Source organism: Carassius carassius, chromosome 43 (genome assembly GCF_963082965.1).
Source record: "Carassius carassius chromosome 43, fCarCar2.1, whole genome shotgun sequence".
In the NCBI taxonomy this organism is placed as follows: Eukaryota; Metazoa; Chordata; class Actinopteri; order Cypriniformes; family Cyprinidae; genus Carassius; species Carassius carassius.
Window position 1 is genome coordinate 14,387,591 of NC_081797.1, and position 26,817 is coordinate 14,414,407.

At 37.2% G+C, this 26,817-nt stretch overlaps 1 protein-coding gene across 1 annotated transcript in view; it reads right to left on the reverse strand.

Annotated features, from left to right (window-relative positions):
* The window catches only part of grm8b (glutamate receptor, metabotropic 8b), a 147,017-nt gene that overhangs the window by 7,676 nt on the left and 112,524 nt on the right, over positions 1-26,817 (reverse strand). Inside the window, exons 7-9 of the mRNA XM_059536319.1 lie at positions 20,840-21,040; positions 8,393-8,529; positions 6,517-7,452 (exon numbers count right to left, since the gene is read on the reverse strand). Coding sequence (XP_059392302.1) covers positions 6,517-7,452; positions 8,393-8,529; positions 20,840-21,040 — 1,274 coding nt within the window. The remainder of the gene's footprint in view (positions 1-6,516; positions 7,453-8,392; positions 8,530-20,839; positions 21,041-26,817) is intronic.

The following is a 26,817-nucleotide window of genomic DNA, read 5'->3' on the forward strand; positions in this document are numbered from 1 at the left end:
TAGATTTTTGTTGTTTTTCCATCTCATCCATTTCTTTTTTGACTGTCAATCAATAAGCGGTGTTGCCAACTTGGGCTTTGCTTTAACTTTACAAAAATTAACCATGGTTTGCTTTGCCATACTTTCAATGTTACTGTACCACTAGGATGAAACGATTTTATAAAGCATTACTCATTTGTATGTTGTGTGGATAAAAGCGTCTGCCAATGAATAAATGTAAATGTATGCTATTTCAGCTACACCCATTAATAACAGGTGCATAAAATCAAGCACAAGGCCGATTCAAATCGAATGAATGTTGCTTAATTTTATATATTTGCAGCAAAATTAGCACAAATAGGAATATACTGCACTTATAGTGTATCCTGAAAAGCACTTGAGTATGTTTTGATATTTTTATGTGCCTATTGTAATTCACAGCGTCAGTCAGCAGTACCAAAACAGCAGGGGTAAAAAAAGAAAACACACTCTCCAAAAGCCATACGAAGAAGTAACTCCATTTAACTAAAGATCTTTGGGGAGCTTAAGTGGTTTAAAAATCAATGCCACAGCATGCGAACGGTGAACAAATAAAGACAACCAACTATATATAAACTGGAACTCATTCAAAATGTCCGTAAAACTGCAGATGACTCATCTAACTCTAATTACCCCCGGCAGGCATCCTTTCCTCATCTTTTCAGTTGTTCTCCTCTATTCAACTGCACTGCAATGCATACTGAGGGTACTGACAGAAAAACCAATTGGTATAGTTCCTTTTCTCACTCCAGGAAGTTTAATACAAGCAATCCCAATGCTAATGTACAATCGGCTCCCTTCAATGAGGAAATGCACAAGTATGCTGAAGAAACAGGACCGTTAATGCAGAAAATAAGCAGAAACGAGGAGGCGCAAGGTTCAAATTACACGCCATGCAGCTGTAAAGAAACTTCTGAGTTTTAATGAGCACAGAGTGAGGAGATGTGAATAAGAGAGACATGCCTCAATAAAATACTCATATCTGTGTCCTCATATTGCGGTTGCTCATTGCAATAATCTTTTTAACATCAGTGAGGGCGAAAGAAATAAGCCCGGGAGAGATAAGGGAAACGGGAAATACGCTCTGCAGATTTTTTTCCATTTGGACTCTTTTGTCATGGAGAGGAATGAAAAAACGGTCTGATTTGAGGGAAACAATTTCCTCTTTTAGGTAACTTTTAATTTAATACCAACCTGAGGGCCAGCTGTTTACCACAACATTTTGTTTTCATAGTGTTTTTTTTTCTTAAAATGAATGCTAGAGTGCTTTTATGTTAAATTCTGCAGTTCCGCTAATCCCTCGTGTATGTGAAGCCACCTCGCTGAGTAAAAATAGCCTATCATAACTCACTTATGCTAATCTGACTGAGATATGCTATCTAGCAGATGGAAACACTGGAAAAGCTGAGAGGAAGATTTTGACATTTTGTACTATATATAGGTTAAAAAGCTTGATAATTTGCTAATCTAAAACATGATGTAAAATAAGGCTAAATGACACTGCAGCTCAATGAAAAACCTGTATAATTAAATGGGTATGATAACAAACACCTTACATTTGATAGCTAGAAATATGCTCTATGCAAACAGAGACACGAGTCTTGGCCAATGCATTCTATTGTGTAACTATAATGTTAACAAACTTGTGAGAAACCTGACTGGTGAAGAAGACAAGATGCACTATAGCACCCCATGTGGCTAATCTTGGTTTGCTGTTTGCCGTGCACACTTGCGTTGGATTATGAACTGTGTTTGGACATATTTCCAGAACAAAACATGTGAAATTGAGCTTGTATTGCTGACAGACCTAATGACCTAACCTCTCCGAGCTAAGTTGTCACATTAGCAAAATTGTATTGCCAAAAAGATCCATTGTCTATGGTTAATAGTGTAGTGATGTATGAAGCACAGTCCACAAAGTCACTTTCAAACCAAACAGCTTTCTGTTGGTGAACCTGAAACTGTTGTGAAATTTGTGCAGGGACATTTTTCCTGATAGCGTGGATCCCAATTAAAATTGTCAGCATTTCGTCAGCAAAAAAAATTACTGAACAACAACAGATGTAACTGTACCTTAAGAGTGTGGTGTTTTAATGAAAGTCCGATGCTTAACTGTGTTTGTTATTCCTAAGAGGACGTTATAGCCTACGCAACACTATTTTCTAAAAACCGATTTTTTTTAAAGCATTTTGGCTGTTCATTTACATAAAAAAAGGTGGCCTTAAAACACAAACATTTGAAAACGAGCTTCAAAGTGCATGTTTTTGAAAACAATGCCAATATCATCTTTGGTTAAAGTACAAAACGCAAATTTGTGAAAATGGCGACATCATGCATATGCGCATTAATTTATGTGTTTAGTCAATAATTGCCAACTAAAACAAAAATTGCATACTAGGACTGTGTTTGTGCATGCATAATACAGCATTTTTAGACGTTTTAGGGGTTCCAAGTGAACAGGGAACATTTTGACCAATGTTGTCGTCTGCACTATGGAAAAACAAAATTTTTTAATACATACAAAATATTATCATGTAAACATATCCTAAAAAAGCAGCTTCATATTACCCACGTTTTAAGTTCTTACTGGAACTTTGTGGTTCTTACTGGATTTTGCCTGTGAAAATTTGCCTAACAATGGTAATTGTGACCACACCTTAATTTTTGGGACTTAATATTTTGATTATCCTAACATTTAGTCTTTGCACGTTCCTCTTGTAAACAGTGGACTGGTTCTCATGTGTGACCTTCCCAACATTCATATTTCACTTGGTTGTGAACTAAACCAAGCTAGATGAAGGCGAGAATTTGTAGGTAAAACGTATATGATTTTGCATTTTCATTTTAAAAATGACTGATCTGTTTGCTAGAGGAGAACCTTAATTGTTGGTTGGGGTCATGTAGATTATGTTAATGCTGCCCAAATATTGATCCTGGACCATCAAAAAATGGTCTATGTTGACCCTGTTTACTTGCATTAGATGGAGAAAAATCCTTGAATTTTCCCCTCCAAAACATGAATTCCTCTTTGGCTGAAGAAACAAAGTCATACATATCTTGGATAGCTTGGGGGTGATTAAATAATCAGGAAATTTGTCGGCGCACTGCCCACAAAAAAGCATCTAAAATGTTAATAGGGTGAGGTGATTAGTGCATGTAGTCCAGATGCTTTGAGTCTTGGTGCTCATGTGGATAATCCAGGTTCAAGTCTGACTCATGACATGGCACTGGTTTCATACTGACATAAACTCTCTGGTGTCAAGGATAAAAAAAACACCTCAGTACCTAAAGGTTTAGCATTTGCTTCATTCCAAACACACACTGAGGTAGAGTTGAAACCGCTGACCCCCCCCTCGTCATTTTCAATAGGTTGGCACAATGGATTACAGATCATTGAGTTGATTGGCAGGTATTTTGTCTGCAAGGGAAACTATCAAAGGGATAATATATTGTAATGAACCTCATGCACGACACATACCAGGAACATTTTAAGTGGGAAAATGCCAATTTGATCAATGTCAGTGTGCTTTAAATCCCTTTTGCTAATTACTCCATTGAATCGCTCCATTCGCTAATTCTGTGTTACATGCACAACTGGATGCGATAGCATGTCAGGCTTTTCACAGATGTTTTTTTTTTTTTTTTCTTTGCTCAGCAGTAGATTTAGAACGTTGTAGCATTGGTGTGAAAAATACAGGTTATTAAAGCTGTAAGTTCACCAAATGTTGTAAATAAGAACACAAACCCACAAAATTACAGGATGCTAGAAAATGTCCTTTCAGCAGGGAAAATATGATCAAACAAAATATGTAAGGGATAACAAATAGCTAGCCGGTCATTACAGCAAAATAAACCCAACAGCAGTGCCGATCAAACCATTACGCTACACAGGCAACCGCTTAGGACACCATCACGTGGGATTTATTCACTTTGATGAGAAAGTTGATGAGAAAGTTGAGTAGTTGAGATGAGAAAGATTCTTGGCCAGTGCAGCGATTTCAAACTGGGGCCAGTGGAAATTTAAAGAATAAAAAAAGCCCTTTATGAAAAGTGGTTTTTTTTTTTACCATTATAGTAAACTGTGAACATATGAAACTAAAAAGAATAAATGTGTATATATTTCAACTGATATATAAATATATGTACTGTATATATTTATACACACACAATTAAAATGCAATTAACGCAATTACTTTGTATTAAATTGTTTGAAAAAACTAAAAAAGGCCACTTAATATAAAGTTATTATTTTCCAGATAATATTGTAATCATTGTATGCTTTTTGTATCGTAACAACATAAATGTCAATTATTTAATTTTGCATCATATAACACTTTATCACACAGAATAAAGGGCGAACATCATATTAAATTACAAGGTGAGCAGAAGAGTCTTTTATCACCCTGACAAGGATTTATTTTATGACAATGACTAGCTGACTGCACATTATCCCAATTAATACCTGGCCTCTAACCAAATAAATTAAGAAAAAAACATAATATATTTATTCATTATATGAGGAAAAGTGATAGCAGACATGAAACATGCTAAGTAGAAAAACTACAGTAAATCTACAGAATGCAGCCATTGACCATCAAAAATCAGATATTCCAGAGCACCATCTGTCTAAAAAATATAAATAGATAGAGAACCATCCATGCTAACAGAAAACAGTTAGGTCAACAAGTTCAACTCCATCTCTAGTTGTTATATCTTGAGAAAATCATGTTGTCAAGCTCTTGGAGATGAATTCTTATTGAGCATTGCTTTCAATCCTCAGTTTTTGCACAATTTTTACTTTAACATAACACTTGACATCAATATCTGACAGTAAATCTTTGCAGGAGGAAATCAAAACACATGTCACAGATATTAGACATGCAGAGAAGACTGTGTTTTTAATCGTGGCTTCTCTCGGCTGCACTAATGAGCACTGGACAGAAATACATCCTGGTGCAGAAAGAACTGAGGGTTCAGCCTACAGTCTGCACACCGCCACGGAAGTTATCAACATTATAAGACCCACACTGGCCTGGACTGACAGAGGCAGCGCGCTCTATTTATGGCCCATTAACAGCAGAACTATTCCTTCGGGTCATGTTTGATCATCTCCATACATCTGATAATGAGCATCTCTTAGATGAGTGCTTGTTTTTGATGCAAATTTCTAAAAGTCTAACAAGGACTGTGTACTGATAAGAGCTGCTATGAGGAGATAATATAGATGATCCTCATCTGTTCACTTCATCATATCGGCACAACAACAAAGAGAAAAAGATAGATAATGACAATAGCACTAATATCACTCAATATGACTCTACCGAACAGAATGTGATATGATACTTTCTGAAGGATCAAGTGACAAATATGCACAAAATAATGATTGTGCAGCTTGTCAGTGAACAACGGCTCTGTGTAGTCAATGCTGCTCCATGTGAAAGCACACAGGTGATGGAGATTACAGAAGCAGCTTTACTGACAAGTGTCACGCTTACTCTCAGGCAGAAAGGGACGGATGAGGAGACGCTGGGGAGTGCTATAACTTGACTTTATTTCCAGAGACTCACGGAAGACAAACACTCAGGTTGATGTATAACAGTAGACGAGGAAGAACTGAACAGGCTAGAACTAAAAAGGGCAGCTAACATGAGGCAGACAGGTGAGAAGGATAACCAATAACGAGACACCTGGAACAAATCAAACAATCAGGGAGAAGGAACATACACAGAACACGGGACAGAGACTAACAACAAGATGCACATTAAATATTAAATGCGATTTATCGTGCAACCCGGCCTAGTGGCTTCTGCTAGTTAGCTAAGCATTAAAAACCATCTAATCTGATAAATAACATATTGGAGATTAAAATATAACAGTTTTTTCTAGTTTTAAATGAATACTAAAAAACTGAAATGAAAAAATGTACTTAAGCCAGAAATGTTCTTTTACTATGGTAAAATAATTGTTGAGCGATATCTTTAAAAGATCTTCGAATTTTGGTGCACTTTTTCTCTCTATACAGTGTTGAGATGGCAACTATACCACAAATTTTGTTATTCTAGAATGTGTGGAAATATTTAAACCACGCATGTTAAAACTAACCCCAGGGTTAGTTTGTGCCCTGCACTCCCCTACAGCCATCCTTCCAAAAGTGTAAAGTCTCTACAACTTTTGGTTTGATCTGCCCGATCACTTTTAGGTGAAGAATGCGGATTCTTCTAAAAAATCTAAAAAACTAAAAACACTATGACATGGTAGTGTATAAGGCATGTGGGTGACCAATATCAAAAATGCAACAAATGCAAGTCAGTGCCATGCAATATGGGGTTAAAAAAACATTTTGTCTCTAAATATAGTTTGATGTGTGATCTTGGACTTTATATTGAGACATTATGGTACCATGGTTCCACGGGATGCAGATGATCTCAACATGGCACCTACTATAAATAAAAATTCACATATTCAGAAAAATCCTTGCAATTAGCACTTTAGACTCACCCGCTCTGCAGATTGTGCGGTCCCAAAGAAGATGGGAATGAAGGCCAGCCAGATGATACAGGTGGTGTACATGGTAAATCCAATGGGCTTGGCTTCATTGAAGGTCTCCGGCACTCCCCTTGTCTTGATTGCATAAACAGTGCACGTGACCATCAAAAGGATGCTATAGCCCAGTGAGCAGATGAGTGACAGGTCCGAGATGTCACACTTGAGCACCCCGCGGGCGTTCCCGGGGTCCTGCGTACGCTGCTCGCCGTAATCCACAACAATGTGCGGAGGGTCGGCTACAAACCACACAAACACGCCCATTAACTGAACTGAGATCAGGCTGAAGGTGATGACTAGCTGGGAGGCGGGGCTAATGAACCGTGGCGCCGCAACTGACTGCTTGCCCTGCTCAAAGATCCGATGGATGCGGTTGGTCTTGGTGAGCAATGCAGCATAGCTGAAACACATGCCCAGACCCAGGAAGATCCTGCGGAAGGAGCAGACGGCCACTCCGGGCTCCGCTATCATGGGGAACGTGGTGACATAGCATAAGAAAATTCCCGTTAGCAGCACGTAACTCATTTCCCTGCCGGAGGCCCGTACGATCGGCGTGTCATTGTAACGAACAAACGTCACCACCACAAAGGTCGTGGCAAGAATTCCCAGGATGGCAATGAAGACAGGTACTACAGCCCACGGCGAGTGCCACTCCAGCTTAATGATGGGGATTGGCTGGCAGCCGGTGCGGTTCTGATCTGGCCGCTGCTCATATGGGCAAAGCTGGCACGTGAACTCGCTGGCCTGGTAATGGTATCCCTCGCAGCGCTCACAGTGCCAGCAGCACGGCACCCCCTTCACAACCTTCTTCCGCTCGCCGGTCTGACAGGGCAGGCTGCATACAGACGCCGGCACGGATGAGTCTCTGCTCGCCCACTGCATGGCATTCATCTGAAGAAAAACAACGTCAGAAATATTCTGGTAAATGTCAAAAAGCATTTGTTATTTTCAGATTCTGTGGAACTGTTTTGTAGGGGAAGTAAAATTTAATAAAGAGAAAATGAAAAAGGAAATAAAAGAAATAAAACTGATTTAACAAAGGAACATATTATGAAGGTAACATTAATTAAGAGTTATTAAAAAGATAAAGGAGGAAAATTTGTCAGCTGTAGTTTGAATGACCTGTTTGACAGAGATAATATAATATACTATAATATAATATAATACTGTTAAAAAGCTTAGGCTTTTTATGATTATTTAATATTTTATTTTACAATTTAAACTAAATGTTTTTTATTTTAAAATTTTCAAATGTAAAATATCCCTGTGACGCAAAACTGAATTTTCAGCATCATTACTCTAAAAGTGTTACATTATCCTTCAGAATACACTCTAATATGCTGATTTACTGCTCAAGAAACTTTTATTATTATTTTTATTATCAATGTTGAAATAAGTCACTGAATCTGATACATTTTTCTTTAGGATACTTTGATGAGCCGAAAGTTAAAAAGAACAAAATTTATTTTTTCTAATTTTAAAACTGTAAATGTCACCTGTTATCAATTTAACGCATCTTTGCACAATAAATGTATTAATCTCTTTCAAATTAAAAAAATAAAAAATAAATCTTACTGACCCCAAACTATTAAACAGTATTATAAATCATCATCAATGCCAGCACATACACAGTTAATTTCACGTCTATGGAGAAAAAATTACTTCTGAATTATGGGTGTTAATTCAACACCACTAATTGTACAGTGTAATTGCCATAATCATTATGGCAGTCATCTACACCATAATCATCATTACCAAACTAAATAACTGTTTTACAGACAGCCTCTAACATTTAAGTACACTTGAAAAGGAACACAGATGAACTCCTTACATTTAAATGCAGCTGATCCGTCCAGTGGCCGATGATTCTGTACTCAGCCGACCTGTTTGTTATCTGATATTGGTAGATGTCGTAGCGTCCAGGGGCGTCTCCATTTTCATTAAACACAACTAGGGTCTTGGCACTTCCTGTACAAAGAGATAAAACAACATTATGATTTTCGGATCTTGTGCAATCCTGAATCAGACGATCTCAGCTACATAATCTCCCATGGCCAAGACGAATCAGTAAACACATCAGACATTACTTGAGACATAAAAACATCAGGATTTCTGCATAAACAATGTACGCATCATGCTCCAGATCCATTCAACCAACAAGATGAATAAATTACATCAGTGATAGTGATTATACATTATCAGTGATAAGCTAAAAATGACATCAGGGTCATATTCTGAACAAAACTATTTGTTGAACTGCTAACAAAGCATAAGAGGATCTTCTTCATTTGTTATCTGTTATTATACAAAATCATTCCATCATTATGAAACCCTGGTGAGTTTTCTCGGGCCTACAGGAGTCGTCTCAGATGAACAATTTCAGTGGCATACAGAGGAGGTCGTGAGGAGGGAGAGTTTGTATCAAATGAGCTTCTCTTGAGATAGCGAGTCATGCATTATTAAAACACCTGCATACAGTCAGCCGTGGAGTGGGCCTAGAGGAATCCACTGAAAATGATGCTTGCTGTTTCGACACACCTCGAGCAACAAAATAATCCGATTTCTCATTCAAAGTCGCATGCTCTGCGCACACATTATCTTCTGATACTGAGATGCAACCTCTTGCCAGGCAACAATTCCAAATGAACCATTTCACTGACAAGATTAGAGCTGACAAATGAAGTAAAAGAACCGATCAAATAAAGTCAATAGCACAAGTTACTTTAGGTGACATTTTTGCAGACTGTGGCATGGTGATGGTCAATTTTCACAATTAAGTGTACTGTATTTTTAAGACAAAAACTGCATCTTTACAGCCGAGGAAGAAAAAAATAAATAAACACCTACAGTATGAGTGTTTATTTTAGTTTTTCTAATCGAAAAACTAATCAAAACTAATTAAAATCTAAACAAACACCACAACAAATGGGGGAAGTTGTGGCCTAATGATTAGAGATTCCAAAAGGTTGCGAGTACAAGTCTCGTGCCAGCAGGAATTGTTGGTGGGGTGAATGTACAGTGCTCTGTCCACCCTCAAAACCACGACTGAAGCTGCGTTTCCACCGCTGGAACTTTACCCAGGAACTAGGGACTTTGGGTCGGTACTCGGTGTGTTTCCATCGCAGGAACCAGGATCTAAATAAAGTTACGGATAAAATATTGCCCCTCAGAAAGTCCCTGCTGGCGAGGTGGTACTTTTTCAAAGTTCTGGAACTTTCGGGGGCAGGACTTGGCCGTTAAACATCCTGATTGGTTGAGTTCATGCAGCATTGTGATTTCAACCATTTATTCTAATCATCTTCAAAATATTACTGTTATTGTGTCATGAAATGTTATTTTAAAAGTATTTCAGGCGAGAATGTAGTTGTTTAAAACTCAAATCTGTGGTTTATTTATTAAGACGGCGCCTATTTAAAAATCTGTTTCGCTGATTTTGGAGACGGTGAGCTCCACGCGATCAGTGGGAGCTCAGTCCTCATGTATCCGCCGAGAGCAGCCTCACCTCGGCTAGACCTTCTGATGTGTGCCTCTGGCTCTGATGTCTCTTTAGCGGTTAAACTTAAAATATAATTCGTTTTGGGTAAATCTAACAGGTAATCTTTGGTCTGTATTCAATTTATCTATATGTTAAAATGAAAATAAAAAGAGGCAATTGATATAATATTTAATTTCATTTTAATGTCTGTATATGTACACATGTCCCTGAACTAAGTACATGTCTGCAGCTGTTATTATGTTTAAATGAAAACAAAAGGAGGCAGTGGTATTTCATATCCTTATTTGTTTTATTGTGCAGTAGCCAAGGCGAGCTGACTGATGTTATCAAGTACGCTGCTGTTCACAGAATTACCAGATTTGCGTCGTCACAGACATCACACTCCCGAGTCGAAAGCGCAAAGTCTGAACTACTGAGGATGCAAGTCTGAAATTTGCGTACTTTGTATTGAGAAACCGGCACAGACCTACGTCAACAGAATATTTGCCAAATCTTCCCGGTACTTTAGACCACGGTGGAAACACAGAAAGCAACAGGTCTGGGTGGAAAATAGTTCCTGGGGAAAAAATTTCCTGGTACAATTGTTCCAGGTAATTTCGGTGGAAATGTGGCATTTGGTGCCCTTGAGCAAGGCACCGAACCCCCAACTGCTCCCTGGGCACCGCAGCATAAATGGCTGCCCACTGCTCCGGGTGTGTATTCACTGCTGTGCGTGTGTGCGCATGTGTGTGTGTGTGTGTGTGCGTGCGTGCGTGTGGATGGGTTAAATGCAGAGAACGAATTCCGAGTATGGGTCACCACACTATATGTTACTTCACTTTCAAAAACAGAAGACAAATGCAAAAAAAAAATAATAATAATACACAAAACAAACACCACAAAAAAAAGAGAAAGAACCACAATAACAACATAAAAACAGACCACAACAAAACTAGGAGACATACAACAAAATAAGCACCTCAACTGCAATACAACTAAATTCTACAGAAAACAAACACCACAAACACAATACAAAACATAAAAAAACACAAAACAATACAACTAATGAAACACAAAACACAACAAACAAAACAAAAGCAAAACACAACAAAATTAAACAGAAAACAAAACAAACACAATACAATAGAACAAAACAAACACCCAAAAATACTAAAGCAAACAACTACAAAAAAAAACACACACACACCAAAACAAAAAAACTAAAGAAAATTCACAAAAAACATGCCACAACAAAATAAAAAGCTAAACAAAACAAAACACAGTAATAAAAAAAAATATTATGAATGTAACATTTACAGTTTTTTACAAATGCTATCACATTTTCAAACTTTGCCACTTTTTTCTTCAAAACTTCACACACATATCCAAGAATTGCACACACATAATGTCTCACATCACTTGCAAAATGAAGCACTGCATTCAAGATATCACATACACATCTCAAAAGCAAAAAATCGCCAAACAGCTTTGCCATAATATTAATTCCTGTTAGATTTTTGTGTGTTGGATAACGAATTGTATGTTGTGTTTTGAAAAAAGTGTTATGCTTTGTTAAGTGTTAAGGTACTATTTTGTTAAGTGTTAAGCTACTATAATACTAGGGACTTTGGGTCGGTACTCGGTGTGTTTCCATCGCAGGAACCAGGATCTAAATAAAGTTCCGGATAAAATATTGCCCCTCAGAAAGTCCCTGCTGGCGAGGTGGTACTTTTTCAAAGTTCTGGAACTTTCGGGGGCAGGACTTGGCCGTTAAACATCCTGATTGGTTGAGTTCACGCAGCATTGTGATTTCAACCATTTATTCTAATCATCTTCAAAATATTACTGTTATTTTGTCATGAAATGTTATTTTAAAAGTATTTCAGGCGAGAATGTAGTTGTTTAAAACTCAAGTCTGTGGTTTATGTTGGATAACGAATTGTATGTTGTGTTTTGAAAAAAGTGTTATGAAGTTGAAAACTGGGTCAAAGGCCAAGATGGTTTAGCAGATTTGTTGTGTGGTTCGGTGTTTTGAGTGTCAGGTTTCAGAAATTGTGTGTCAAGTAAAGATTTTTGATGTAAGAAGTAGGAAAAAAAAACTGCAAGAGTTATTTAGAAAATGACAATGATGAAATAACACTAAATATGCTGATAATAGTTTTAAGGAGTCACAGACAGAAGGCGGACACACACCATCCCTCAAATATATATATTTTTTGCTATAAAATATGAATCCAGAACAAAGTTGGCGTAAGCCTTGTCATCTTGATGCAGGACACTGACCAATTTCCAATCAACTACTTGATTGCAGTCTCTCGCTTGCGCCATCCAAACAACTCGTACAAAGGCTGTGACAATACAGAAGAAATGATTAAAGGGTGGACGAGATGTTTTGATTAAGCCAAGGATCGGTTTAATCACAGGTTAGACCTCATTCTTAAGACTTGCAATTAGACAGTGCTAATTCAAAGTGGCCTGTGGAAAGCCGAACAGGAAGGGGAACATGCCTAGAACGAACGAACCGTACTACTATAATTTATGCGCGGCATGTAGGCACAAGTTTTGACTTGATCTCGGCATTACTTTTCACAGTACATGCATTGCAAATATCATCCGCAGTGGAGTGAATCACTCCTGCCTGAAGATGTATCTCATTATAACACAACGTGGCTAATATTCCACATCAACAATGAATCAGCTCAAGTGTGCCGTATTTAAAAGAACCAAGGCAAACAAAATGAGTTTATATGAGCATTCAGCACAGAAGATCAAAAAATTGAAATAATAACAGCATATGTGATGAATTGACAACTCCAGAAAAACTCCTGGAGTTCCAGCTTTGATTATTAGGGTCACATACACAATTCCCATGTGTTAGAAGTGGGCTACTTTTTAACCGCTACATCTTAGTTAATTTCCTGTGAGGGAAACGCCTTCAACAACCTCGCGGACTCGAGGGAGATTCATACTAATAGCTATTTGATGGAGCTCATGCTCAAGTGGTGTGTTTGCCAGCTCTCTTAAACGGAGTGCTAACCTAATCAACAGAAGTTGACTGCTTGAAATGCTTATTCCATTGAAATGCAGCCCGAGTAAATGGTAAATAAGACAGTTTTTGCTCTAAGGAGGGCATTCAGTCATGTGGAGAGCATGAATGATCATCTCTGTAGGGTGCATCATCAATACCGTCAACCAGGCATGGACTTCAGCCAACTGTCACAATATTTGTATAAAGCCTCGCCACTAGCACTGCGTTTTTGGCCAAAGTGAAGACATCTGAGCCTTATGCTGGTTCACTGAATTGGATTAGAGTGTTCTCTCCGTCTTCTGAGAGGTCTATGCAAATGTGATTTGAACTACCTGAGGCTTGGTCTTTAGACACACAAGTTGCCCAAAGTCTGGGGGGCGAATATGTGGAAGAACAACTGATGAAGTGAGGTGAGAGAGACAGCAATGAAGAAACTTGGAGATCGGTCAGAACCGAGTGAAATAATAATAATAATAATAATAATAATAATGTACATAATGTATTATAAAATAAAAAATATATAAATATAAATTCATTATAAAATAATAAAAAATAAAACAAACAGTCAACAAAATAATGAAATTAATAATAAAAAAACTTCGAAATTATAACATTTCTATTTATTTGGTGAAATGAATTCATTTGCAGAGTGTCTGCCTAAACTTATTTCATAAGATTTATTTAAACACAATTAAGACATCAACAGGTAAAGTAAAAATATAATGGATAGCAAAATAGTCTAATATTTAGCAAAATGCTCTTCTCTAGATTTCATTGCTCGAGGTAACTAATGATCTGTTGACACAAATGATTTGCTTAAGGTAACTGAAATGCTACGTGACATTTTGTTCATGAGATGGCATGAGATGAGATGTTCATTCATGTTTATTTCCCGTTAAAACTAATAGTAAAAAGTAAGGGATGAACGCAATCACTTGTTCTCCATGCTGCCATATAAACTGAGGCTTTTATACAGCGATCTGTTGCACCACGTCAAAAAGTATCAAAACAGCATTTATTGTCTGAATGTCCTGAAAAATAAATGCACATAATTTAAAAGAGGAGACTTTATTTATTTTAATAAAAAAGTAACAATATATAAAACTGGAAGTTTCCAATTAAGTTTTACTAGTGCAGTGGTTAAAACAATGCTGTATTTGTATGGTAAACATGCTTATCCAACACAGCATATTAAACATGCAACTCCAAGATGTCAGCAAAGCAGAGACGAGACATGGGCTCAACGCACCTGTCTGCACCCTATTAAGAAGACTCCTGGATTTTGAGTTGATGGGCTAGTATTGATGCCCACCCACACCCCACAGCTTCCCCAGTTCAAGACTGGTTGGGACCTTTTGTTATTTATTACCATGTTCCCCCTGATGATAGACTGTCTGGACGTCTGGAAGTGAGCTAGATTCTTCAGTGAAACTGTAATTTTGTTTGAATGGGAAAAAAAAAAGATAAAATAAGTAAATATACAGAAAATTAAAATAAATTACAGCATTTTACTGTAATAATGCTACTATAATCACAGTAGCACTGCTGTATAAATACAGTACTATATTGTATTAAAAAAAACAGTATATTACCTGTATAATACTTGCTGTAAATTCACGGCAATTAGTTGCCAGGAATTTCCTGTAAAATTACAATAAATTTTTAACAGTGTAACAATGGTTTGACTGATGGTGATTGGACGTTTCTTCCCAGGTGGAAATTGAAAAGAGAACAGCGGAAATCCTTGGTTAATGGAAAGACAAGGCCACAGCCTGGCATCAAAGTAAGGGGGTTCAGAAGAGTTCTAGATCAGCATCCCCATCCTCTTGGTACCACAGACTGAGCTGTGTTGAAGCCTGCCAGGCGCGGCGACCAGAAGATGGGAAGGTGATGAGAAAGTGGTGAAGAGACTAAAAAGAAAGGCGGGTCACTGAAGTGAGGCCTTTTAAGTTCTGTGGAGGTCACGCCGCTTGGGTGTTAAAGAGCCAATGGTGATTTGCACTTCTGAAGGGAAATTTTACAACTCTTTGTCTCCGAACATGGTCATTTGCATACATGTATGTAACTGGATTTGATGTTGATGCAAAGACTACTAAAGATTCTTAGAACACTAATATGTTGCATAGGTATAAACATATAAAATACACTCTCAGATAGATCATCCGAAGACAAATAATAGAGACCAAACATGGTATAGGTGAGTTTACATTAAATAGTGATCTATCATAAGAATACATAAAACAAAATACAATACACAAGACCACATACAAAGAGGTATTAATCATACGCAAAGACCTGGCTATGCATGATAGGAAAGTCCAAGAACAAGTTGTCTATGAATTAATAAAATAAGTCATTTCTTATAGTAGTATGGAAGTAGGAGTAAGGAGGAAGATTCTCTCTACATACTGTACGTTTAGGTCGTAAAGTTTATCTGATCTGGCTGGGGTGTCCTGGCCTGGAGATTGTCAGAGTCTGTGGTTGAGTCCAAAGGTTACAATACATACAGTACACACACACACACACACACACACACACGCGCGCGCGCGCAGCCTGATGTAAACATACAAAAGTGCAATGCAAAAAGAGAGCTGCTGGTGCAGCAGGAGGAGAGTGCAATCAAACTTGGGCTTGGACCAAGAAATTGAACCAAGCGCAGAAACCAAATTCCAGACCACTGGCCTTCTAGTGACCTGATACTGTAGAATCACATCTGTCCTTTTATAACTCAATCTCTTGACATCAGATCTAGTTTCATACAGCTGCTGCTTATAATGCAAGACAACCGACAAGGCAAATAGACAGAATACACAAGCCTGAAAACTCTATATCTAATGCAAACTTACATGCAGGTTAATCATTTCAATTCTATACACACCATAAAAACATGTCTGCTCTGTGTTCAGGCCAAAGATTATATTCTTGATCTCATGCCAGAGTTTGACAGCAGAGTCAGACAAATGAAGGAAGTCCATGCCTTGTCAAAAGGTTAATTCTTCAATTTATTCAGCTGTCTGATGTGAAGTGGTGATGCCCTTTTCCAACACTTAGATAAAACATTACATATTAAAGAAACACCGTAGATACCTACAATCCACTGTTTATTGAACTCATCTCCCTGTATTGATTTTTCCGCTCTTTATAAAGACAATTAGCTGCCGACATGCTCACAGCAGACAATCGCAATGTCCTTTCCCTGTCCTCCATTTATTCAACCATTATCCAGCTACTTAATAATCTGTTTTCACTTAGCTGCTCAGAAAATCGATAATAGAGATGAAAACATAATGAAATCTTTCCAGGTCAGCTTTATAATCAGTCACTTGCTATTACGACGCTCTGACTAGCTCGAGAGAGTTCTTCTGGTTCCTATATGCTGAATGCTATCTTAATGTATTTTCGTTAATTATATACCTTTAAATCAGCATGTATTTGAAAAATAATAAAAAGCTATGAAAAAAAAACATGAAAAAGCAAATAATGGAAAAAAAAAACATTGAAAGTAAAATAATAATAATAATTAAAAAGATATGAACAACGAAACAAAAAAAAGCATGAAATAAGAAATTATTATATTAAATTATATTATTAAGGTAACTTTTTAATATATATTGAAGTTTATTTCACATCATTGGCAAATATATTTTCTCCTATTTTTAAAGAATAATAAAAAAAAATAGTATTATACTTGCTTATATGGAGTATATGGAAGACACACAACACACGTACAGCATAATAACTATAGGGAATTCGGTGTGATCATGACAGACATGTTCATTCTGTAGCTCTGCTCTAACACACATATCTAAAAATAAGCATATGTATGAAGCCACTGAAGTGCATCTGATTGCAGTTGACTTGGCAATTGCCTGCTGGCTACAGTGGCTGTCATAGCTCAGGGATAAAGGTTGTGGGGTTGAAGCCCGACTGTGTTGCTTTTATCATTGACTTGATTAGAAATCATACTCTTGCTGTTCCCCGGGGAAAAAAAAACATCCCTTACTGCCTCGATCAAGTGGTCCAGGCAAGAAAAAACACAAGAAAAATGTCAGATGTGCATCACATGATTCTGAACACGCATGATGGCTCATATATGCACAAATACACTCATGCATGCGAGACGAACACACACAGCACTGTGAATGTTAATGAATGCAAAACACAAAAGAAGCATTTGAAATGTGTTTTATCAAACAAATTAAACATTACACATTGCATTACATTTGACTCATGAATCCGGCTGAATGTAAACATCAACAGTTTAGCGTCACATGACTGAGCACAGCCGAACTAGCATGCGCTAGCGGTCATGTCCATCCTAACGCAGTTATTTGTGCAGAGGCATAAAACCCTTCAAGACACGGTTTTACGTTCATTATGCTGAGGACCAAACTGGCCATGTTTCACCCTAGAAGTCATAAAATCTTTCCTGCAAGTTTTTTCAGTCACATTCTTTAGTGTTTTAATGTTGGCTGCCAATGTAATATAGCCTAGTAATTTAGCACAGTTATTTATTTTTATTTTTTTTAAATAATGCATTAAATATAAACTCCCACAAGCCTCCTATACCTTTAAATTATCTAATAATTGCTTAGCAAATATTGACAAGATTACTTTGATGAATTAATCAGAATGTGATATAATAATATCAAGTTATTTGCAGGAGTATTGTCGTTAAGTAAAACTAAAACCATTAAAAAAACCATCTTTATTACTTGAAATAAAAGTAATATTAATAAATAAACAAAAATATATTTTATTTCAGCTATTTGCCAAGGCAACATTTAGTTACATTTAGTTTAATGAATTAAATATTCACTTTAATACTAAAATAACTGAAATGAAAACCAAAATGAAAATAATATGTAATAAAATATTAATACAAATTACTAAAATAACTAAAATAAAAACAGAAATAAAAATTATATATAATAAAATATTAATACAAATGATTAAAACTATAAAAAAAAAAATACAGAAACATAATTCAGAATATCAAACCTGGTTGAAATACTAACATAAAAATAAAAACTACATGAAACATTAAAAGAAAGACAAACACAGAACAAAATTAAATGAAAGATAAAATGCAAAAGTACAATTCAAAATATTAACGAAGGAAGGTAGAACCTATGGTTAGGGTTAGGATGAATCTTTTCTTTAGGGTTACTTCCATGCAATTATGCCAAATTAATTGTTTTTGTAAAAGTAAGTACATGTAACGTGTAACAAGGACACCTTAAAATGAAGTTTTACAAAAGAAAGAAAGAAAGACAGATATTGCTATATGTATAATAATACTGGTAATTTGAGTGATGTCATTTAATTATTTGTTTTTAGTTTGAATATTTTCTGGTGTTATTAGCATTTAATCTCAAGCTAGTATAGTTAAAATATATCCAGTTATTTTGAAATGGCATCTAAACAGTTTGTGAAATGTCTGGGTGTTTTAATTCAAAGACTTTATAGCTTCATTAAATGAACTAATGAATTCGCTTCCAAAAGCAACTGTGAAACTGGTCAAACCAAGCTATTCACTTATTCATTTTCAGTCACTGAAATGTACATGAAGCAGAATAGAGCATTATGCATAAATGTTTGACCAAATGACTCAACCACATCAAAAGAAGCAAAAAAATCTAGAGTAGGAATCATTAAACACTGGCAGCGAAATGAACTGAGGAAATTTATTCTTTCATGCCTGGAATAAGTCAAGCATTCAGTTCTAAAAGACACTTTTCACAATCCAATCAAATAACAATGGATAAAAATAAAGACCCACACCAACAATGTTGCCTTAAATATGCTTTTTCACACAGAAATGTGTCATATTACAGACATAAAATAGGTTGTGAATGCTGTTAAACTTTGCATTATGCACATACATCAGATTACAACATTGGCACAGATGCTTTAAAATGTTCAAGGAGCAAGACTTTAAGAGAAAGCAGAGGAAGTGGGCATGTCACTATTTGCATTGCTGCAGAAATCCCTCTGATCTACATAAAAGAAAAAGGCTAAAAAGAAGTTAAACAGAAGGGAAAAGCTGAATTCACTTAAAATGTGAGAGACGTGGTTCGGGAGAAGATCACTCAAAAATGATTTAGCAAGAAAAGGGAACACTGTGCCAAGGAATTTTTGATCCACTACATGAAGTAACAAACGGTAGCAGCATAAAACGTCTTCAAAAAGAGACGAGTGTGAGTGTGTGTAGATGAGCCGAGGTGAGGAGTTAATTTCAGAGAGGCAGGAAGTAGTAGAATGCAAAACTGAGGAAGAGGAGCGCAGAGAGATCGTAGGGAAGTGAATCTCAAGGAACTGAATGACTCTGGTTCATTTAGTCATTTCGAGAGAAGAGAATGAACACTACACGGAAAACTGTCAAATCAGCAGAATAGAAACTGTATTATTAAAGTAACTGTACTGTATACTGGTATGAAAACAAACTAAATTACTCCTAGATTCTCAATTTTTTTTATAATTTTATTTATTTGATTTGGCAGATAAAGACATTTATCCAAGAACAGTTGGAAACAAACACTAAAGTACTGGGATGATTTTGCGCAAACTATTTCCCAGTACCATTCAAAGGATTTCATTCGCACTAGGACGTGACATAAGCCATTTGTGCGCGGTGTTCAACAACATTAACAAAGAAGAATAACATTAACAACAGGAGGATGGAGGACGCTGTGATCAGAGCTGTGTTTTTGTTGTGTCTCGCAGGTTTCACAATAATGGACATGGAATGTTGACGTATACAATTTGCTACAAGTGCCTGGATTTCAGCATCTGTATATTTATCGCTGTTCATACTTGAAATAAGTTGACACAATTCTTTACAGTATGTTACATGGCGTTTTAAATCATGGCAGGTGAGGGCGTTTCCGAACACGTCTGGCTAATCAGTGTCTACTTACATCACGGTTAGTACCAGTTGTGCTGGTTAGACCCTGCTCCGGAGTAGGAGCTAATTTGGTTCTCGAAAAAGGCAATCCGGTACTAAATTCACACCCAGTTCCTGCGGTGCAAAAATGCCCAAAAGTGGGTAGTTCCACAATTAGTTCTGGTACTATGAAAAGGTTCCTGAGGTGTGAAAGGCACTAACTACAGTTTTACATTTTTTATTTGTATTCCTAATCCTAAACATAAATGGTTAAGAACTGATTACAATTAAATATCCTCTTAAATTAAATTAACTTTTTTAATACACAATGATGCCTTTGCAGTTTTAATGTACAATTTTTGTTTATGATGAACATATGTGGCTTTTAAAATATGAAATTTAAAGTTTTAATTTATTATTTTTGATTTTATTTTATATATATAACCTTTTTAAGAAGCAATAAAAATGGTTATTTAAAGTAAATTAAAATTAAATAAAGGCATTGTAAAAAAAATAATGTATACACAACAACGGTATTTTCAAAAATAGTTTTAACTTTTTTAGTTTTAACATTTCTAATGATTTATTATTCTATATGTTACATTTAATATAAAATGTTTAAGTAATAATAAAAATGCTAAATACATTAAAATCAAAACAAAAATAACAATTGTTATAATTAAGAACTTGTTCAAATTTAAACATTTCTGAATACACAACAGGAGTGGTTCGATTTTACAGCACAAACATTTCTGATTATGAACAAAGGTGACTGTTAAAAATTATGCAAATTAATTCAACAATCGGGGTTGAGGTTCAAGTGTGCTTTTCAACAATCCAATTAAACTGAGTAGCAGAATAATGTATTAAAATAGAGGACGTTTCTCACCATTAAAGCTGACGTTTCTGATGTATACCAGCAGCTCCTTGCCATCTATGTTGCTCATGCGTGGACAAAGTCCTGGATATCCCGAGCAGAGGTCCCGATGCATGCGGTGCAGCGCGTGGGCCATGGCATACACTGCATCCATCACAAACTGCACCTTTCCCTCTTGCTCATAAGTGGAGTCCCTGCCAACTTTCTCCAGCCCTGCAAAAAAAGAACAAAGAAGACATGAGTCCAATGCAAAATAAAAATAAAATCTGGCACATAAGAGTTTAGAGATCCTGAATTTAATTTATTTCCCTAAAAATGCCCAAGTGACAGGCTTGGTGCAAGTTCTTGGCTGACTCTGGATGGAGGCATTCATTTATATGCAAGTTTAATTCATTTGCAAAGCTTTTCAAAGGATTTCCAATGCAATTTCCATTTTCCAAAGCATGCCAAACTAATACACACAATGCCTCAAAGCCTAATGATGAATTCATGCCGTGTTCTGTGCTAATTAGTTTATTAGCGCCGACTGGAGTGACCTTTCCACTGAGGTTAGCTAGAGAAAATGACAAAAACAACACCAACAACAATACAAGTGTGAATCTACTGCAAATACTACTGTATAACTTTCCTACAAACCCTGAGTTTGAACAGGGTCAGTTTTTTCATCTTTTCTTAGCTTTAACTCAATGTTATCAGTATCACCCGCATGCATAATCTGAAATCTGACCCTGAATTGTGGAGTGTTGATACCTCCATTTATGATAAATCCTTTGTAAAGCAACAAAGGAGATCTTTAAAAATGGTCAGTAGTGGAGAGCAAATTAAGAGGTCCAGTCGGAGCGCTCAGTCGTTGAACTTGTCAGGCTGGAATTTATAGGGACTCATTTACAGAGAATGAAATACAATGCGTCTCGGAAGTGGACCGAAGTCTACAACTCAGATGAATGGGAAGCTTTTATCTCACCAGAGGGAGCACTTACTCGTCTTGTTGGTTTAATGAATCACCCAAGTTCAGCCACATTAAAGTAATCTTGGACACAGTATCTTCGGAAAATACCACAAACTGAACCACTTAATCTCAAGATAAAGACTGGACTATGAACTTGAAATAAGGCTCTAGGTTGCAAAAGAAGACAACTTTTGCTGCCAAACATGGCTATGTGATCCCAGGGTATTTAAGGTGGTCCTGGGCTTGAAAGTTAAATTTTAAATTTTTTATAACAAACAAATAAATAAAAATATCTTAAATCAACCAAGTTAAAACCATACAGTAATGTGACACTACTTTTTTTACACAACAGTCAAATAAACAAGACATTAATATTTAGCAAATTACGTTTTGGACACAGTATTGACAGGTTACTTTGTCTATTTTTGCTCCGTCAACAAAAATATTTCCAAAGCCACAGCAAAAATCTTGCAAGTATCTGAAATACACAAAGTAGTGATGCTCCTGATTTTTTTTTTTTTTTTACAAATTGGTTGGATAAATGATTCAGTGACTTATTCATAATGACAGGCTTGTATTCACTCCTGAATGAATCTGTGTTTTTTAAACTAATCAGTTGAGTAAATGATTCAATGATACACTTATAACAACATTCAGGTTTTGTTTCTGAAGGAATCTGTTTTTGAACACATATGTTAAGTGAATGACTCAGTGATTCACTCATAAAGGCCGGTTTATAATTAAAGTTATTCAACGAACCTGTTGATAGAATGAGCTATTGTAAATGGCGTGCTGTGGATGTCTTCTGAGTTCCCGTGTTTGCCTGTTTCTGTTCTACATTAAATTCCATGTTGAAGCATTCTCCGGTGTCTCCTCGTTCCCTCCACCCCGTTAAGTTTGGAATACCGGACCTAAAAGATGACTGCAGCTGAGGACATGCTGAGGGATTGCGGTCTGAGGTTGGAGCGATATATGGAGGGTTTTCTCAAGCTCTCCATCCGGGTGAGCTGGCACGACATGCATGCTCTAGGTGCATGCTTCCTGCTGGGGTTGGATGATGAGATGATCTGCTGCAATCTTCCATCATGTGATTTTCAACTGATTAATCTCATGCTGGGGCCCGTTCTTCGTACGTCGCTTATTACATCCGAGATCAAATGACACATCCAAGATGATATCATCGTGCTAATCATGATCCGGCTAATTGAGTTCTTCGAACACACCTGTTGTGTATGATTAGTATCGCTGCAGTGTTGCCAGATTGGAAATGTCCAAGTATCGTACCAGAAGTTCAAAATTATCGTACACGAGTTAAAAGAGTTATTTATCTATTCTAAACCAACAACATTTTGACGCGACCTGCAAATTACCACAATAGATAACAAGGCGTATTGTTGGACGGAAGCAGTGAGACAAAATACTATCCCATTATTTTCAGTGACTGTCTGCGTCGCAGCGCATATTAAATCATATTAAAATTATTTTTAACACTTGCTTTGTCGCATCCAGTGAAGAAGGAATTTAGCTGTTTCTGCGTGGTGCAGTTAACTCCACATCTGAGCCGCTGTCATCGAAATCCTGCATGTTGCCAGATGTTGAAGAAGTTCTTGCTGTCATGGACCGCAACTAGTGCTCGTTGGCTTTAAAGCAGGGCACTCTCCTGCATTCTTAACACACCCTCAGGTGCACACGAACGCATTTAGAGTGTCTGTAATGAGCCAATTTCGTGTATGAGTAAAGAAGCCCAATGACTGCAACTACCATCATTTAAATTTTCATAAAATTCTGAAATTATCGTACATTACGGGATTTTTTTCATTATTGATCGTACATCGTACAGAAGTAAAAATTATTGTACAAATACGATAATTATCGTACGTCTGGCAACACTGTATCGCTGCTTGGATTGAGTTATCTGAGATAATTGCGCGTTCATGTGTTGGCTTAAAAGGGGATATGTATCGATACTCGAAACCATGATCAGCAGTGCAGCGATTGGCTGGTGGCAAGACGGCAATGTAATGACGTCATATTTAAAAAGACACCTGACGAAAAATTGTGTAAATTTCTGGACTTTTATAAGGAAACAGCCAAGCAAACAAAACTACATAAATCTTATAATAGATACATGAAACAGATAATAGATGCATGTTTTTATTTTTTTTGAAATTTTTTCATGATTCCCAATTATTTAGATTCGCAATTTATAATAGTTGTACAGTCTTTACATTTTTATTTCAATGTAGAAATTATCTATTCATTTCATTTTATATTTGGACATATTTGTTACGTGACAGCATTAATGAAAGTTTCTTAAGGGTCAATATCATGTTATCTGCATCTCCTGCACTCCATCAAGCCACTCTTATAATAGCAGTCATCTCTCAAAATAATGCACGACTCTATTATCTGTATAGCATGTGTTAGACTCTTATACAATTATGAAGTAATACTTTTATGACAAATAAATATTTCAGTGAGTAAAACTGGCCGTCTATAGTAGGCTGTTATGGACTACACAGCATTTTTATATTATTTTTAAATAATTTTTTTAATGATTATTATTTTAAATTATTGTCCCTGGATCAGTACGATACTCTTGTAATAAAGTACCGGTGGTAGCAGACATATTTTGAGTATCAGTTCTGGTTGAAAAGAAGCGATCTAATCCTGTTTACATGAAATAAGCCTGCTCCCGAGCAGGTTTAAGCTTACGGACCTGTTGCTATGACAGCAGCTCCGGGATGAGCTTCGAAGAACCAAACAATCCAAGATCATGCCAAATCATCAACAATCAAATCCAGCTAACTGAGTTAGCGACGTACGAAGAACGGGCCCCTGTTCTTAAATGGTTCTGATTATGAAGTTAAGGAAGTAAAGAAGTTTCCTAAGCCTCGTCATCCAACTCCTGCTGGAACTCGCCATATCTCCCCAGCTAACCCCATGACAAGAACCTCCACATAGGTGCCAAGAACCTCCAGAGCACTCTCCAGTGCCCGCTCCTCAATAGTGCCTTCCAGAGCTCCCTCCAGGGCCTGCTCCTCGTAAGCACCTCCCAGGGTTTGCTCCAGTGGTGGCCAAGGCCCCAGAGTTTGCTCCTGTGTTGGCCCAGACTACACTTTTCTCCCCCGATCCAGACAAGAAAACTAGGGGTGAGGAGAGGGATGTCGGCCCAGGCCCCAGAGTTTGCTCTAGTGTTGGCCCAGCCCCAGAGTCAAGCCCAGGAAGGGCTCCCGATCCCCAGTCAAGCCTAGGAAGGGCTCCCGTTCCTGAGTCAAGCCCAGGATGGGCTCCTGATTCCCCGTTTAGCAACTGTGATGAAGAGCGCTTATCAGGATCAACTAAACACTGGAGTTTCAAAAGTATGTGAAATATTTAAAGGCTGTGTTGCAAGGTTAATTTTTCAACGAATTTGTGCAATTTGCTTGTTGGTAATAAACATTTAAACTGTTATCCATTGTATTTTATGTTGTTAGGTATCACAAAAACGGAATATAATACGAAAAAAAGTAGGTACTATCTTACAGCGGTTTGCAACGATTCTCCTTTCCCCCACAATGCATTGCATTACGTCACGTTGGGAAGATAATTTACCAAAGCCCGCCTTGAGAGCCTTGAGAGTGACTAGAGAGACGAGTAGTAGACGAGAGTATTCAGATAGCGCAGATTATAGATAAATAGATAAATACATAGATAGATATAGATAGATAGACTGACAGATAGATAGATAGATATCAACCAACAGCGACCAAAACGCATTCGCTTCCCTACAGCACAAGCTTTTCCAGTGCAGTTTCCATGGGACAGCACCGCCCACACACGCTTAGAAACGCCCATATAGCTAGCATGATGCCTTCAATTTCTAGATGACAAAGACAAAGTTTACCAGTACTAGGACACTATGACAAAGGTTACCGGTACTTATCTGAACTAACGTCATGATCACTGCCACTAGATATAAAGAAAACGTTGATTTTTCACTCTGTGCTATCCAATGACAGTAAAAAATACATATATGTGTGTGTCGTTATTGTGCACTGCTGCTCGTAGACTAGCTCCAGTGCTCATTGCTGCGTTGCTAAATGATAGCAACTGTCCACTCATTCTCCTCGGATCATGCATTTAATTGGCTTTGACGGCCATCAGTTCTTGGCAATTCCTCATTTCCCCTCTCACGTCTGGCTGGTTCGAAATTATACGGCTGCGGGCCATCATACATGTTGGCTCTTGCCACCTCTTCCTCATCCCAGTTTTTATCGCAACGTTACTTTGTCCTAAAATCATTTTCTCGATGTGTACCACTTGCATAAACACTGCGTCCGTAGGCAGTATTATCCGTAGGGGCTGTCATTGTTGTTTCGTGTCATGTGTGACGTCAGAACTCGGAGTACATCGATCTAGTACGAGTTCACGGGTGGGAAGTCACGGGTTTGACTGCCATTGCAGTGCACTTTCACAGGTTTATGTTTGGAAAAACACGGGTTACGGGTTGCCTGGAGCGTGGCATCATACTAGGCTGAGGCTACCTTTCCTCCACTTTTCCCCAACGTGACGTCATCACCGTATTGCGTAAAAAAAACGTTAATATCAAAAACGTAAAAAACTGGTCTTTAAGACCATTTTTGAGACATTTTGAAAATGATATAATAATATATTTATTTTGTATAGCGCCTTTAAAAGTAGCTTTCTCAAAGCACTTTACAGACAAGCATAACAGCAAATGAATAAACACAATGTAAATACAAGAAAATAAAACACATAAAATCAAGTTCATGTAAAAGCAATCCTAAAATAAAATGTTTTAAGAAGAGATTTAAAAGTCACTAATGTATTTGCTTCCCTGATGTCGGCCGGGAGAGAATTCCAGAGCTTAGGAGCATAGACAGAAAATGCTCAGTCACCCCACCTATGAAGCCGTGTCTTCGGAACAACCAAAAGACCACTCTGAGAGGAGCGCAGATTGCGACGTGGTGTGTAGGGGATTAATAAATCAGTCAAATACTCAGGTGCCAGATTGTGCAGAGATTTATAGGCCAGCATA